The following is a 17470-nucleotide window of genomic DNA, read 5'->3' on the forward strand; positions in this document are numbered from 1 at the left end:
AACTTGTGGAACCATGGCCGGCAGACCGTGGAAAATTAAATAGTTGTTGTTGTTGTTTGAGGGTGGTGAAGCGGGTGTGGGGCGGCCACGTGCAGCAACGGAACAGCCCACTACGTGCTGCAGAGAGAGTGTGTTTGTGTGTGTGTGTGGGGAGGGCGAAAATTCGCCTTACAGAAGAGGATAAAAGTGTAAATAAACGGTTTTATAGAGATAAATTTTCGCGAAAAATTAAACTGACAGCGAGCCAAGTTTGTGTGTTTGTCTACGATCATCACCACCATCGTGAACTTGGTCGTCTTCGTGTGCGTTCCTGTGTTTGCCAGATTTTTCCTCCTCAACCTCTACCGTAGAAGAAAAACAAAAAAAAAACTTTTCAGTTTTTGCCAAAAAGACCGACCAAGGTGATATAGGAAAAGAAACTTTCCCCGAGTCGTCTACTATTCTGCCCAAAATAACGCACGAGACGAAAAATGTCATGTTTATGACTTGGTAGTCAGTGAGTGTGGTTGGTCGGGGGGATGAATGAAATGCCACCGGATTGAAAGGGAAGCTGGGAAAAAACTGTGAGGAAAAAAAAACGGAAACTTGGCCCGGAGCCTGATCTTTGAGCGGAGGAAAAAAAAGGAAAAGAAGGAAAACAATGTGATAAACTTGGCGATGGTTTTGAGTCTATTTTAAGATTGAATTTTGCAATTATTTTAATGCAGTTTTGGGAAATTTTGGACTGACTTGTATTTATGAATTAATTGGATATTTTCTTTAAAACTGTTAACCAGGGACGAATTATCTATGCCATGATTATTTTACATACAAATTGAAACAGTAGAGAACTAGTGCTCAAATTTTTTTGATAAGAGTTAAAAGTTAGTTGACTTTAAATAAGATTTTTTTACAATATACAAAAAAATAACACTTTTAAAGTGACAAGAAATTTTTGTAGAAAGATGAGGCCAATATTTTTGAGCTTCATCAGACCACAGATCTGAAATCAGACTAGATTTTCGTGAATAATTAGATTTTTTGAAATTCTATCGGTAAATTAGGTATTTATACCTTCGATCAAAACTGGGGTAAGGGACTAACACTGTAAAAGTGTTTACTTAGGTTAGAATACGAAAACAAACTGCATTTTCGTATTGTTTTGTGAATTTTCCACTGAGAGCAGATAAAATAGAATTTTGATGAATGTTTGAAAAGCTTAAGAAATAATAATCGATGCTTTAAATGATTTTTCATAGCAGATTTGTAACATTTTGCACATTATTTAACTTCAAATTTATTTTCCAGAAATCCTTTTAAAAACTGGTTAATGGGTGAGCAAGCAGATACCTTTCAGAAGTTTTGACAAATAAGTTGTTATAATTGTGAAAATCAGCGAATTGGTTAGAAATAGGACCAAATCCTAAACCTGCCAAACATACTAATTGACCTCGTATCAATGTCACCCTGGATGCTGACAATTTGTTTCCAAAATATGTAATAGAATAATATTGTTTTTTTTTTTATTTAATTTCATTTTTATAAGCTATTTATCAAAATGTGAATCACTATGTAAACTCACGAAAAACATTACAGTGTTTTTGAATATTTCATCTATGAACTGTTTTGACAGACGTAGATATCACATTATGCAAAAATTCTGAGTTACATAATTACCCTAATAAGCTGTTTTAGATAAAATATGATAGTTTCCTATTGTTGCATTGTTATTGATTATTTACATATTTTTAGTTTTAAAAGTCAGAACTAAGAAAAAGTATTTTAAGATAACATAATTCATCTAAAACTTTGAAACCTTGACAAAAGTATTCAGAAATGATTCAAACTTTGTTAGTGGATGATTGTACATTAAAAAAATATTGTAAAATCTTAAGTTAATACCGTTGAAAATAGTTAAATTAATGAATAATTTTGATTATTTTTTTTATTGAGTAAGAAATATATTTGACTTGGAAACATAAAAAAATCCTACAGCACCGATAAAAAAATAATTATGACAAATTACGACATAGAAAATAAAATGTTCTAGAGCTGGAATTTGCTAATGAATTGTTCTTTATGAAGTCAATAAGGCCATTAAAAATCTTATTTCAAGTTTTTGCCCCACTCTATTTTTTTTTTCAAATCAGGGACAGACAGACATCAGGGATTTTAAATAGACTATTTAATAAACTTTTTATACTGTTCATTTCCAAATTTTTCATCTAATAGAGAACTTTAATCCTTTTTGCAAATTTGGAATTTTGGGCCCACAGATCAGAAAAAGACATAAAACTTTAGAAAAACATTTAAAATTTTCGGTAGCAGCATAACTGTAATATTGTTTTAAACTGTTTGTGATACATTTTGCTTTTAATTTGAAATTGAGCATAAAGTTTGAAATTTAGTTTCTTCCCCTCTCCTTCTTGGTCTTGACCAGAGCCGTAAAATTTGTCAACCATTTGTAAAATTTTTAGAAGTTTAGACTACAGGTTGAAAATTTACATTTAACGTAATGTAACTTGGATATTTGCCTAAACTTAAAAAAAATAAATCACAAACAACAATTACGCTTTTGCTTTTAAAAACCTTAGGAAAATAAGTTTGTTTTAAAAAGAGAATGTTTAACTTAGTGTGTAAATGAAAATTTATGATATTTTTTGAATATTTTGAAATTAATATAATAATTATTTTCGCAATTCCTCCCAAATTGTATTTCGTAATGTTTTATTTCAATCGATCTCACTAATGGGACTTTTTAAACCAGCCTTGAAAATTTGAAATTCCCTCAAATATTACACTAGCTTTCAAAAACAAAAAACGAGCACATGCTCAATTCGAGGAGAACATAAACTTTGTGGTTCGGTATTATCAAAGGGAGCTGAACTTTATGCAATTATTTCTGTTGACAATTGCAATTTTATACTGTGAATTAACATTTTGATGGCTAGTGCAATTAAAAATGTAATCAAATAAAAAGTGGATGCCTCATTTTCTGGTTATAATTGTTAGAAGTTTAGAAAAAATGCGAGCAAAATCTGCATTTTTTGTAGTTAAATAAGATTTCAGGGTGATAAGAGAAATTACTTATTTTGAAACATTAAATTTGGAATATTTTATGTGGGTAATTCTTCGCCTACTCATACAGTAGTTGCCCCGACCCCTTTTTGATTTGCGTGAAACTTTGTCCTAAGGGGTAACTTTTGTCCATGATCACGAAACAAAACTTTTTTTCGTAAAATCGCCATAACTCGTGATGTTTATAAGCAAACCCCTTATGTTTATATATCAAAATTTTGTAATTGTCTGCTCTACAACTTTATACAACATTATTATACTCTAAAAAATAACCCTGCAAAGTTAGAAAAAACACGAAATTTTATTATGAAAATTTTTGTTCTAGATGAAAAGATTACCCTTCTGGGTCAATAAAGATTCAATAAATACATTAAATTTCCCTAAAAATGACATGCTACAATTTTTTTTTGAGTAACGGAAAATGGCAGAATTTTTAAAACTTTTTTAGTGTTTTTTTCGATGCAAAATACGTTTTTTTCGGAATTATGAGTATGCCATCAAATCGGGCGTCCAATTTTACATAAAAGTCCCTTTGACACCAAATATCTATCTCATCACCGTTTCGGGCTGCAAATTATTGAAAAACACCTCTTTTTTCGCATGTTCAAAAATGGAAGGGGTCGTACCGCCCCTCCGTCACGAGGTATCAAAAAACGGATCTCGGATTCGTGCTCAGGGACAAAAGTTACCCCTTAGGACAAAGTTTCACGCAAATCGAAGAGGGGTCGGGGCAACTTTTCCCGACTTCGTGTGAGTTGGTAGAGAATTACTCATAAACAATTTTATGTAAACTTAAGCAATATTATTAAATCGTCTCCTCATCTCATCATCAAGCCTCCCGCCCATTAAGCTGTGTAGCACGCTTTTCACGGATCATCAAACCATATAACGAAACAACAGTTGAAGTCTTTCAGCCAAAATGATCCGAGCGCCGAGCGCATCGAAAATTCAAACCATTTATTTTTAAACATCAAAATCATACACCAAGGCAGCAAGAGTCATCCTCTGCTCAATCCGTTGTTGCATTAACACATCAAAAATTTGCATTCACGATAAAACCCAATTTTCGCCACGGCACAACAACAAAATACATTCTTTGCCAGATAAATGTTTGAAAATTGTTTAATTTGATCCTTTTTAGAATTTTTTATTTTTTTTAAAGAAATTCCAATCTTTCCAATTCGATTTTTTTTATTATTAAGGTAACATTTTTAATTGAATTCAATTTCATCCCTTTTGAAAAGTGATTCAAACAGCAATCTTAAAGCGATCGTATGAAAAGAGAAAGTCTCATTTCCAACAGCTGCTGATGTTAGTGGGACGCATTTTCGAGGAAAATTGCCCGAATGTTTCCTTCTCCACTTTTCCCCTTTCGCATCCCGTTCGCGCGCGCCGTCCTTCCACAGTCGCGAACACTACAAAACGCGCTGCCAAAGGAATTTCTCGTCCAAGATTTAAATCGCGATTCCTCGAATCAAAAGCAACAAGTGTTTGTGTGTGTTCGTGCGTTTCATTTTCTCGTTTTTTGCTTTTTGCCTTTTGTTTCTTGGGATTTTCTCTCTGCTGCTGGCACGCGGCGGTGGCACACTGACTTCATTCCATTTCCAGTTGGAAATTTTCGTCGGAAATCAAAAGATTGGAAAATTCGGCGAGCCGATTGTCGTTTGGACGAGATTTGTGGATGATTGGCTTCCAGTCAAGTCCGCGATGGAGCAATATTGCCTTTTGTGTTGGTGGAAATGCCGACTGCTGACGCAACAAAGGATCCACGCCGCCCCGGTGATGTGTTTTTTGTTGTATTCAAATTTAACTAAACAATGTCGTTGATTTCCAGTTGAATGGTGGTTGGTTGGGGGGATTAGAATTCGTTTAAGTTTTTGGTGCGTTTGGCAGATTTTTTAAATATTAAACAATCTAATTTAAGTACTTAAATTTCCAAGGCTCCATAAATATTATAAACATACCTGCAGTTATGCTCGTTTAAAAATTTGCAAAATATCAATGAATTTATTAAAAAAATTGTAGAACTTTTAGAATTTTACCGATGAATTTTGTTACTTACATTATTGTTGATAGTGATATAAAAAGATGAATAAAATTTCATACCTGCATGAACTTATTAAAACTAAAGTGAAATACCTTAAATATCTGTACCATGGATTGTTGAGAAGTGAGCATTTCTCTACCAAAACTGGTAATGGATTTTTTTGTATTTTTTTATTTGGCCGAAAAACTGCAAATATTTTGCTAAAATCAAACTTATAGCCATCAAATCTTGAAAACGGGGTCCTTTATCAAAAAAAATGTATAAAGTACAAATTCAATTGGGTAATTCTCTACCAACTCACACGAAATCGGGAAAAGTTGCCCCGACCCCTCTTCGATTTGCGTGAAACTTTGTCTTAAGGGGTAACTTTTGTCCCTGATCACGAATCCGAGGTCAGTTTTTTGATATCTCGTGACGGAGGGGCGGTACGACCCCTTCCATTTTGGAACATGCCAAAAAAGAGGTGTTTTTCAATAATTTGCAGCCTGAAACGGTGATCAGATAGAAATTTGGTGTCGAAGGGACTTTTATGTAAACTTAGACGCCCGATTTGATGGCGTACTCAGATCTCCGAAAAAACGTATTTTTCATCGAAAAAAAACACTAAAAAGGTTTTAAAAATTCTCCCATTTTCCGTTACTCGACTGTAAAAAAATTTGAAACATCTCATTTTATGGGAAATTTAATGTACTTTTCGAATCTACATTGACCCAGAAGGGTATTTTTTTCATTTAGAACAAAATTTTTCATTTTAAAATTTCGTGTTTTTTCTAACTTTGCAGGGTTATTTTTTAGAGTGTAACAATGTTGTACAAAGTTGTAGAGCAGACAATTACAAAAATTTTGATATATAGACATAAGGGGTTTGCTTAAAAACATCACAAGTTATCGCGATTTTACGAAAAAAAGTTTTGAAAAAGTTACTTTTTGCGTTTCTCTTTGTTTCGTCGTCCGTGTCTGTCGCGGGTGACCATGAACGGCCATGATCGATGACGACCAACTTTTTCAAAACTTTTTTTTCGTAAAATCGCGATAACTCGTGATGTTTATAAGAAAACCCCTTATGTCTATATATCAAAATTTTTGTAATTGTCTGCTCTACAACTTTGTAGAACATTGTTACACTCTAAAAATAACCCTGCAAAGTTAGAAAAAACACGAAATTTTAAAATGAAAATTTTTGTTCCAAATGAAAAAATGACCCTTCTGGGTCAATGTAGATTCGAAAAGTACATTAAATTTCCCATAAAATGTCATGTTCCAAAAATTTTTATGTCGAGTAACGGAAAATGGGAGAATTTTTAAAACTTTTTTAGTGTTTTTTTCGATGAAAAATACGTTTTTTCGGAATTCTGAGTACGCCATCAAATCGGGCGTCTAATTTTACATAAAAGTCCCTTTGACACCAAATATCTATCTCATCACCGTTTCGGGCTGCAAATTATTGAAAAACACCTCTTTTTTGGCATGTTCCAAAATGGAAGGGGTCGTACCGCCCCTCCGTCACGAGATATCAAAAAACTGACCTCGGATTCGTGATCAGGGACAAAAGTTACCCCTTAGGACAAAGTTTCACGCAAATCGAAGAGGGGTCGGGGCAACTGCTGTGTGAGTTGGCGGAGAATTACCCAATTTTAAATAAAAAAAATATGTCGATTTTTTGTTTGTGTGAAATCTCGACTTTTTCCAACAATCACTATTTTTTCAAAAATGCAAAACTCGGCGGCAGATTTTTTGACCATTCTTCTCTATGGCTCAAAAGTTGCGGGGTTTTGTCCCCTAAAACATATAAAAAAATCTCGAAAATAAAAAAATACGTATTTTGGCAAACTAAGTTTTTTGTGAAAAAAATGTTAATTAGAAATCGGCAAATATTTTGCTCCGTGTACCTGTTTTTCTCAATAGTCCTCAACAATACCTACAACTTTGCCCAAGACCTCAAATTGATCACAAAATTCACTCATAAGTTACAGATGTTTGAATATGGACAGCTGCCAAATTTTTATGGAGAGTTGTATGGGTGAACCAAAAAAGCTTGTTTGGTCTTAGGGAAGGTCCTCACAAAGTTTAAGCCATATAAAAAATAAAAAAAAATAAAAATGAGGGTAATTCTCTACCAACTCACACGAAATCGAGAAAAGTTGCCCCGACCCCTCTTCGATTTGCGTGAAACTTTGTCCTAAGGGGTAACTTTTGTCCCTGATCACGAATCCGAGATCCATTTTTTATATCTCATGACGGAGGGAGTCGTACCCCCTTCCATTTTTGAACATGCGAAAAAAGAGATGTTTTCAATAATTTGCAGCCTGAAACGGTGATGAGATAGAAATTTGGTGTCAATTTTATGTAAAATTGTACGCCCGATTTGATGGCGTACTCGGAATTAAAAATAGACATATTTTTCATTCATATTTTTTTTCACAAAACTCTACCATTTTCCGTTACTCGACTGGAATTTTTTTTGGATCATGTCATTTAAGGAAAATTTAATTTACTTTTCGAATCTACATCGACCGACCCACAAGGGTCATTTTTTCATTTAGAACAAACAAAAATTTAAAATTTCATGTTTTTTTAACTTTGCAGGGTTACTTTTTAGAGTGTTACAATGTTCTACAAAGTTATTGAGCAGACAATTACAAAAAACATTATATAAAAACATAAGGGGTTTGCTGCTCTACAACTTTGTAGAACATTGTTACACTCTAAAAAATAAAACTGCAAATGTAAGAAAAAGCCCAAAATTTTAAAATGAAATTTTTTGTTTTAAATTTAAATAAATCTCTTCTGGGTCAATGTAGATTCGAAAAGTACATTAAATTTTCTTAAAATGACATGTTCCAAAATATTTTACAGTTAAGTAACGGGATATGGCAGATTTTTTAAAACTTTTTTAGTGCTTTTTTCGATGAAAAATGCGTTTTTTTTCGGAATTATGAGTACGCCATCAAATTGGGCGTCTAATTTTACATAAAAGTCCCTTCGACACCAAATTTCTATTTAATCACCGTTTTAGGCTGCAAATTATTGAAATACACTTGAGCAATTCTCTACCAAAACCGGAAATGGATTTTATTTGTATTTTTTGATTTGGCTCAAACTTTGTGGGGGCCTTCCCTATGATCAAATAAGCTATTTTGTGACATTGGTTCACCCATACAAGTTTCCATACAATTTTGGCAGCTGTTCATACAAAAATGGTACGTACATATTCAAACAGCTATAACTTTTGAGTGAATTTTCTGATCAATTTGGTGTCTTCGGCAAAGTTGTAGGTATTGTTGAGGACTATTGAGTAAAAAATAGGCACACGGAAAAAAATTTGCAGATTTTTCAGTCAAATTTTTTTTACAAAAACTCAATTTCCCAAAATACGTATTTTTTGATTTTCGAGATTTTTTGATATGTTTTAGGGGACAAAACCCCGCAACTTTTGAGCCATAGAGAAACATGGTCAAATTTCACGAATGTTTCATGTTTTAACATTGGAAATCGGACCATTAGTTGCTGAGATATCGACATTAGAAAATGGAGAGTTGTTTCGGTGAGACTTAGAAAACTTAAATTTTCCTGTTTCTTTTCCTTAAAGCGGCTGTATCTCAGCAACCTGAGGTCCAATCTTCAATGTCTCTTAGACAATTTCATAGCAAATTTTCTAAACTTTAAAAAAAATATATATTTTTAGATATGGTCACTCATAGTCACTATTTTTAAAAATCGAAAAACTGGAAATATTTCGCTAAAATAAAACTTTCGGTGGCTATATCTTGAAAACAGAGCCCTTTATCAAAAAATCTGTAAAGTACTTTTTGATTGGAAATTCAATTTTATATTAAAAAATTACATCAAATTTGTTTTTGCATGAAATTTCGATTTTTTCCAAAAATCACTATTTTTTCAAAAAATCATAACTTGGCGGCAGATTTTTTGACCATGTTTCTCTATACCTCAAAAGTTGCGGGGTTTTGTCCCCTAAAACATATAAAAAAATCTCGAAAATAAAAAAATACGTATTTTGGGAAACTGAGTTTTTGAAAAAAAAAGTTGATTGAAAAATCTGCAAATTTTTTTCCGTGTACCTATTTTTTCTCAATAGTCCTCAACAATACCTACAACTTTGCCCAAGACACCAAATTGATCAGAAAATTCACTCAAAAGTTATAGCTGTTTGAATATGTACGTACCATTTTTGTATGAACAGCTGCCAAAATTGTATGGAGACTTGTTCGGGTGAACCAATGACACAAAATAGCTTATTTGGGCATAGGGAAGGCCCCCACAAAGTTTGAGCCAAATAAAAAAATACAAAAAATAAAAATGGTTGAAATCGGCCGATTTCGTAGAGAGTTGCTCACCTCTTTTTTCGCTTGTTCAAAAATGGAAGGGGTCGTTCCATCACGAGATATCAAAAAACGGACCTCGGATTCGTTAAGTACTGAAAAAATTATTTGGTTGTTTCAGATTAACCTTCTGTAAATAACTTGAATATAATTTTTAAATTTATTTGAAAAGAAAATGCAAAAAACGCCATAAACCATACAAAAATACGTTTCAGCAATAATATTTTATTACCATAATTTTTTTACTCAAGAGTTTCAAATGTTTAATATTAAACACCTTGGTAACCATCTGTCTTCAAAGATGGAATACTTGTAAAACAAATTTTTTTCGTTCTCGAACATTTCGGAAAAAATCAACCAGTTTAAAATAACCTTTTTCTTAACGAAAAAAATCAAAAATAGAAAAAAATTAGGAAGCTAATAAAATATACAAAAAAAAAACGAAGTTGACTTTATAGCTGTCGGCCACCATTGCTAGTACCAACCACTAGTGTCTTCCTTTTTAACTACAAGGACTTCGCCGCCCTGGGCTCCTAAGTGTACTAGAGTATGGCACGGAGCGACGGCGCCGAATACTCATATTTACACAAAGAATTTTAGAGCGCCCGCCGCGGGATTCGAACCAGCAACCTCTGGATTGTGAGCCAGTGCGCTGTCCGATTGATCCACACGGGCGGGACAAATGGTTACAAAAATAAGAACGGAAGGAAGTTAAACACGTTAAAAAAATCCTTTTTCGTTTATCTTGCTGTTCGCATCACTTTATTGATGATTTTGATTGATCAAACAAAAAAAAATTAGCTATATATTTAATTTTCAACGTAACTCATGTTTAAGCCTAACATGATTGTTCAAGATAACTCAAAAAATCCTAAATGTGAGTAGATCTAAAAAAAACAATTTCAGCAAAAATGGGCAGAATATCGATAAATAAAATTTAGGTTGTCGTGTACTTGGTCTTAAAGTTGTATAAAACAAAAAAAAAACAATTTTTCAAAGTAAGTCACTTCGTGGGGTTCTCAAGTGTCTTTAAAAAGTCATAAAATCAGTTTCAATAATCAACTCATCGCCACTTAACGCCAGTTTCCTTTGAAAAAAGGGAGAGGACATAAAATTGTTCTAATATTTCAAACCCATCAACATTAGCAGTGACTCGTTCCTAGAAGAGATGAAACAAACGCACCCCACAAATCAACTGTGATAGACGACGACGACGACGACCCGAAAAGGAAGATCAATCAGTGGCTATAACTACAACAAGTGTGAACAGAAACGAGAGAGAGCGAGAAATAGGAAAAGCTAACAATGTGGAAAACTGTGATAATCAAAAACGTGTGAAAATCGAGCTAAGCTGAGAGTTGTAAACAGTTCAATTAGTGTGTTTGGTGAGCGATCGTGACGATTTTCTTCGTTAGTGGTCGAGGAAAAGTGAAGAAGAGTGCATCACAATTCGTCAGTTTGTCTCGAGAGGTTAGACAAAATTAAGGTGACACCGACTGACTGGCGCACCGGAGGTCGTCGGTCGGAAAATTGTGGTGGAAAAGTCGGAACACGTTAAGGAAGCGAAAAGAAAGAGCCGAGAGAGGAGATCGCGGTGAAAATGGATACCCAAAGGCGGTGGAGTGGTTGTGGTTTGCTGTTTAAAATTGGATTTATTCTGCTGCTTGCCGAAGGTAATTAAAGTCGTGGATTTTTGCTCTTGTTATTCGAGGCTGCTGGGAACACGGTGTAGAAGATGAGTCGTTAAAGTGGGCAGGAATTTTCCCTGTCGTGCATTCTAGTGAATTAGTGGCACGGGGGGAGGGGAGGGGCAAGGGAAGTGCCGGTAAAATTAATTTCCGGAGGGACTTAAAATAGGATCGTCAAATTGTAAATCGAAAAGTGCTTAACGCTTGACTGAGTCAACGATTATTGTAAACTGTATGAGATGTTGCTTGTTTGGATTGGGAAACATCTTTCAATTAGTATAAATTAGGTAATTTAATTTGCATCGAGAAATTTGGAGGTATTTCTCAAACTTGGTCTAAAGCCTGCAATTCAAGGTACAAATTTTTTCTCATAGTGGAATAAAATATGTTTTATAAAAAACCTTAGCTTAGCCAAGATTATTACATTTATTTATTTAGTGATGATTTTGTTATTTGCTATTTAGCAGTTATCCATGAAAAATAGGAACAAAATATTTGTTCATAAAATCCAAAAAACTTAAATTTTTTATGAAAATAAAAGTCAAATCATCTCAAAACAATCTGAATTGCAATTTTCTGCATTGTGAATCATGTTTAGCATGTTTGGGCTGGGTTAAAGATAATTTGTTTTTTTATTTTTCGCAAAAACTTTTTTATTTTGCCAAAAATAAAATTTTCGTTAATACTTGGATATTTTGGAAACTAATGATTGCAAAACAACTGAACAGGTGTATAATGCATTTTAAAACACTTTTTCTATTTAAAGCAAAAAAAAAGTTGAATTTTGGAATGTTGAAAATTTGGTAGGTTGAATATTGCCTCTTTTTTTTTAGTAATATTACACTAAAAATGTGTAAAAATATGAACCTGATGAATGATGAAAATTCATGATTTTCTGATGTAATACAATTTTTTTTTTTACACAAAATCTGTTTATGAATATTACCATAGTTTTTTTTCTGTGTTGGTCAGAGTTGAGGGACATAAACTTCAAAAAATATTTTCAACGGCCTAAGTTGAATTCTTAAAAAAAAAACACTTGTATTTTTTAAATAGAAATTTCAACCAAATCTAAAAATGTATGTATGTTGATGATTGAGATGTTGCCTACCCGAAAACAATAGTCGGACATGAATTTACTGTACATTGTTACTAAATGAATTACTTTTTTGTTATTTTTGTATGCACGGATCCTAACTTGGTCTAAAATGAAAAAAAAAAAACACGTTCAAGTCCAGTTTTTTTTAAATTCCAGAAGCAAGATAGCACCATACTTTTTTCGGAAATTTTTTGAAAATTTTCTCAGTTTAAACGGTATTGCTTTAGTTTTAAATTTGGCAGAAAAATGAAAATAAAATAACAATCATATGAAAAAAGTTGATATTTTTATATTTTTATTCCTTACAACGTTAAATAGATTTCATGCAAGTTTGTCTGCAAATAAATACGCAATAAATAAATGTATAATGGAAAAAATAGAAAGAAACACATAATTGTTTTTTTTTTGCTTTGTGAGATGTTGTTCTAAAACAACGTTATTAAGTCGAAGTTATATACTTGACAAATATAATTTAAAGCAGGGGTGCCCAACCTTTTGGCCCTGCGGGCCAGATTTGATTTTTCTGAAGCAGTGGCGGGCCAGAACTAATATTTGATAAAAGTAGAAAAAGTAAACAAATTAAAAATACATGTTTTGGTTCTTTTAAAGTAAATGAATAAAAGAACAAGTGTTGCAAAATAAATCTTGATTTTAAGAATGAAAAACCCTTATAACTTTCAAAAATGGGTTTATTTGACTTTTTATAATTTTTGTTTGTTTGAAATTATATTATATAATAATAGTCATTGTTTTTGGCGATTGCAATTAAATAACTGGATATAATTTTGTATAAAAAAATACATTCAAATTTCAATGGTCGTTGCCATTTTTTTAATTTAATTTCCTCATAAAATTCACAAGAAATGATAAAATTGATTCAAACGAAATTTTGATACGCTTTTTGCGTTGTTGTGCACCTTTATTCAAATATTTTAAAAACATATTTTTATATAATTATAAATACACAAAAAAATTAAAAAGTGTAAAAATATATATTAAATCATTTTCAATTCGTTATTCTTCGAAATTCAATGTTTATGAAAAAAAAATTTTTGCTCTCTGATTTATTGACTAAATTTTTAATATTTTTATATATTTTTAGAAATCTATTTTCAGTATAAACAATTTGCTTTTTTTTAGCTTTTTTTCAAAAAAAAAACTTTATTACTGAAAAGTTGTTCTGGAAAAATTCATTATTTTTTGCTTACTTATTTATTTAAAAAAAAAATAGAAAATACAAAAAAACTTCAATTTGAAGTAAACACATTTAAAACTGAAAGAAATTTTAATTTAGTGTCTTTTTGTACATTTTTAGACAACAATCTAAGTTTTTCATAAATTTCACAGTTTTACGAAATAGTTAATTTTGTTATCTTGCACCATTTTTCTGTTTAAACATATCAACATACATAGAAATTATAAAATTAAAGTTTAACTTGAAGATTGTTGTTATAATATGTTTAAATTTGATCACAAGCTTATTTTTTTTTTAAATTCAGACAATCAATTTATTTATTTAATATTTCATGAACAGCTTCAAGGGCCGGTTATAGAACTGTTTTGAAAAGCCGTCGCGGGCCGGATGAATTGGCTTCACGGGCCGGATCTGGCCCGCGGGCCGGACGTTGGGCAGGCCTGATTTAAAGTATCACCTAAGAAACACATTTTCGGGAATCACCATTGACAAATAAATAAGTTAGAAAATAATCAATGAGTTCATCGATGTTCTTAGGAAGAGGTACACTACTGAACAAAAAAAAAAATCTAATTTGCATTTTTAACAATTGTGTAAAAGATAAAGTTGAAAATTTGACCTTGGAAAAAACGTTCAAATATTTCCCTTAAAAACAAGAATTTAAATCGAATTTATATAAACACAAACATGTTTTGACAAATTGTCATAAACAAAAAAAAAAAAAAACTAATAAAAAATCAAAAGTGTTTATTTTTTACATTTTGATTTTCTATAGCACTTGAAGTTTCTAACACGAAATTTTTATCCAACTTTTATCATTTGGTTAAAGATTATTAAAAAAAATATCAACATAAAAGATATTTTTTGTTTAAAATTGAAATAAGAAACAAATATTGATCCTTGAAATTAAAAATGTTATTTTAAAACATTGCCAGTCACATAAATCATGTCATTTACTATTTATTTTCATTATATGCGGATAATTTTATTTAAGTCCACGTTTAGACTTAAAAACATCTGTTTTAGAAAGAAGTGGGTCAACGTTATTTTTACTCGATAATTTTCGGTTAAATTTAGTTGTAACAAACAAGTTTTCTTAACTCATTATACGTTCTCCGATTTCTTTGAACATTTTTTGATAAGGTAGAAACAACAACTTAAAAAAATGTATTTTGATCTTATAAACCAGCAATACCCGGGCAATAATAACAAAATTCATGCCATTTCAATAACAAATACTGTTAAAAAAAACAAAAAGTGTTATGGAATATTCTTACAAAATCCATTTTTGCATAAAAACGTAATAACAGTTCATTGAATGCCAAAACAACTTTGGAATTACGTTTTATGTTATCGAAGAATACCGCCAACTGTTATTGGAATGATCGGATTAGTTGTTAAAATAACAAAAAAAAAGATTTTTTCGAAAATAACTCAAAATGATATAAGTCCTAGGGGTTAATCACTTCGAGTATACTGCATACGCGTATCATACGCACATAATATTCTCATTGTCTGCATGCCGTATTGACGATATAGACACCATATTCGTCGCATATGAGGTCATATCTACCCAAATATCAGCGTGAATATCATACGCGTATAATACTCGCGCAGTATTCCTAGGTTGCATACCGTATCGACTCCAATATTGGCTTCATATTGGTGCAGTATCAGAAGTGAATTGCCCTTTGTATAAGTCTGTTATTACAATAACAATTCAATAACAAAAAAAATCATAACGACGAATAACAAACTTGTTTTAAATAACATGAAATGTTATTGGCTTAGTATTTTTTAATCTCAAAAAATGTTATTCCCACGTTATTTCTGTCTGCTCGGGTAAAGAATAACTTGCACTGTATGAATTTCAATTTGAAATACAGTCCAGACTAGATTTTTCGAAATTTTGACTATCCGAAGGTTTGTAGAGACTTCAAATAAACAAATTACAAAAAAAAGCAAATGCTTTTGCTCAGTATTTCATCATTGCCATTTTGGCCGCCATATTGGATTGAAACATTATTAATTACTATTTTTTGGGGTAATTTTCGAGCTCGACTATCAAAAATAAGACAACGATATTTTTTTTTGTCCGGATTTGGATAAGCCGCTGTATAGCATTTAAGAAACATTTGAGAAAATTCATGTTGGGGTCTAGGCTCTTTTTTTTGAATTTTCGTTGCTTTTAAGTTATTTAAAATGTAATATGATTTTCATGAAAATTCGTTAATCACCTTACGATTTATTTAATTTTGATAAAAATCTTTCCTGATAGCATTCGTTACATTTCTTTATAATCTGATAGGACAGTTTATGGCAACTTCGAAATCGCTTTTGAAAATCTATAATCGAATATCGAGATGAAATAAATAAATATCATACAAATAAATACCCAAGATATTGAAACACACGTTTTTCACCTTGAATTTGTTTTGGTTTTCAAAAAAGACTCACCTCAATTCATACAAACAAATGTAAATTCAAGCAAACCTTTGATATTTACCTGTCGAAATCGACACTTTCACACCCCATCGATCAGCTGCACAATGTGCGACTTGTTATCCATTTGAAGTTCACTTTACGACACCTTCCCCGGTAACTTGCCTGCTATCGCCAGGAAGCGCGCGCGAACTTGTCCGCACATGCATAATAAATTTATTCTAAATTTTTGTTTCATTTCACGCTCCACAAACTTAAATAAACATTAGGCCGACTCTGTGTACTGCGCGTACACGAGCAAACGCATCAAGGAGGTGGAGGAGGTGGCAAAACCTTACGTAATACGAACTTAATTTTGGGTGCGTCGCCCAACGAGCATTATTCTGAACCGGGGTTACCTAGCCTAGAAAGGGGACAGAGGGGGTCAGATGGGACTTTCAACTAACTGTTGATGAAGCAGTAAGGGACGGTCTCAAAAACCCAGAATGAAATGTTCACACGTGCTGTTGTTTGTTTTTGATTTCTACCAACAAAAATTCTAGACTCGTCCATTCGTTGGAGCTTTGCCAAAAATCAAAGGAAAAGATCCGTCCAACTAGACTGTAGCCGGGCCGTCTAAAGTAGAAATTTTATTTACGACGATGATCACACACCACCCAAGACTGTCAAGACTTCTGTTTTACTTTCGCTTTTTGGCGGAGGTAAACACATTAACTGTGAAATACTTTGGCAAACTCGGGCAGGTCGTGTGGGTGGGGGCCGAAAGTTGTTTGCAAGTTCACTTGAGTTTCCGACGTTCTACTGGACAGAAACGAGTGCACAACTTCCTGGGTTGGTCGTCCTGTGGGTCTGTGTAACGTCACCACTTGAAGTGAGGTTAGGTTTTAGTTTTGCGCGGAAAACTCTGCCTCTAATGGAAGAGTAAACATGACCCCGATTTGCGGGCGCGAGCTCCTTGATGGACTTGTCATCGGGCAATCCTATGGTGGAACCTGCTCGCCGGAACTAACCCATAAGGGCAAGCCTTTGGATTATCAGCCTGGCCGAAGACAAAGTTGGTGACGGTAGCGCAGGGTGGCCACCAGATTTCGATTTTCAATTTCCCGGTTTTTCCCGGTTTTCTCCCGAGACCAGAAGGAATTTTCCGGAATGTTTTCAGATCAAATTACAATGTTTTTTATGCTAACGTTAGTATCAACATACTTTTTGAACGCATACATTTGGTTCAAAGTTTGAATTCCTTAAGAAAGCTTTCAAATATCTTGAGTGCAAAGAAAGTTCGTTTTTATCTGTTTCCAATTCAAACCTCTAATTTCCCTAATGATTGTGATTTTTCATCATCATACTCTACAGATTTTACAAACTCAAAATAAAAAAAATTAATCGTTTTTGTTTTTAAGAATAACATAAATTATTATTAGAAAGCAGGAAATGTCATTTACAATTTATGAATTTTGTAGAAAAGATTTGCAAAAAATCATTGTTATCACCATTTATGTAAATGCTAGTAAATTTTCTTTGAAAAAAGGTTTTGGAAATTCAAGAAAAACGATTCTTCCAAGAACTTTCAATTTCTGTGAATAACTTTTTTGTTTGGCTTAA

At 32.5% G+C, this 17470-nt stretch overlaps 1 protein-coding gene across 4 annotated transcripts in view; it reads left to right on the forward strand.

Annotated features, from left to right (window-relative positions):
* The window catches only part of LOC120415395 (uncharacterized), a 38117-nt gene that overhangs the window by 389 nt on the left and 20258 nt on the right, over positions 1 to 17470 (forward strand). For 2 of the 4 annotated variants that reach the window (XM_052708133.1, XM_052708134.1), the window contains exon 2: positions 10594 to 11117. In XM_052708133.1, coding sequence (XP_052564093.1) covers positions 11045 to 11117 — 73 coding nt within the window. In that variant the 5' untranslated portion in view covers positions 10594 to 11044. Of the gene's footprint in view, positions 1 to 10590; positions 11118 to 17470 lie in introns of all 4 variants that reach the window. The other 2 variants (XM_039576921.2, XM_039576923.2) reach the window with 1 other exon arrangement.

Source organism: Culex pipiens, chromosome 2, assembly GCF_016801865.2.
Source record: "Culex pipiens pallens isolate TS chromosome 2, TS_CPP_V2, whole genome shotgun sequence".
Taxonomy (NCBI): Eukaryota; Metazoa; Arthropoda; class Insecta; order Diptera; family Culicidae; genus Culex; species Culex pipiens.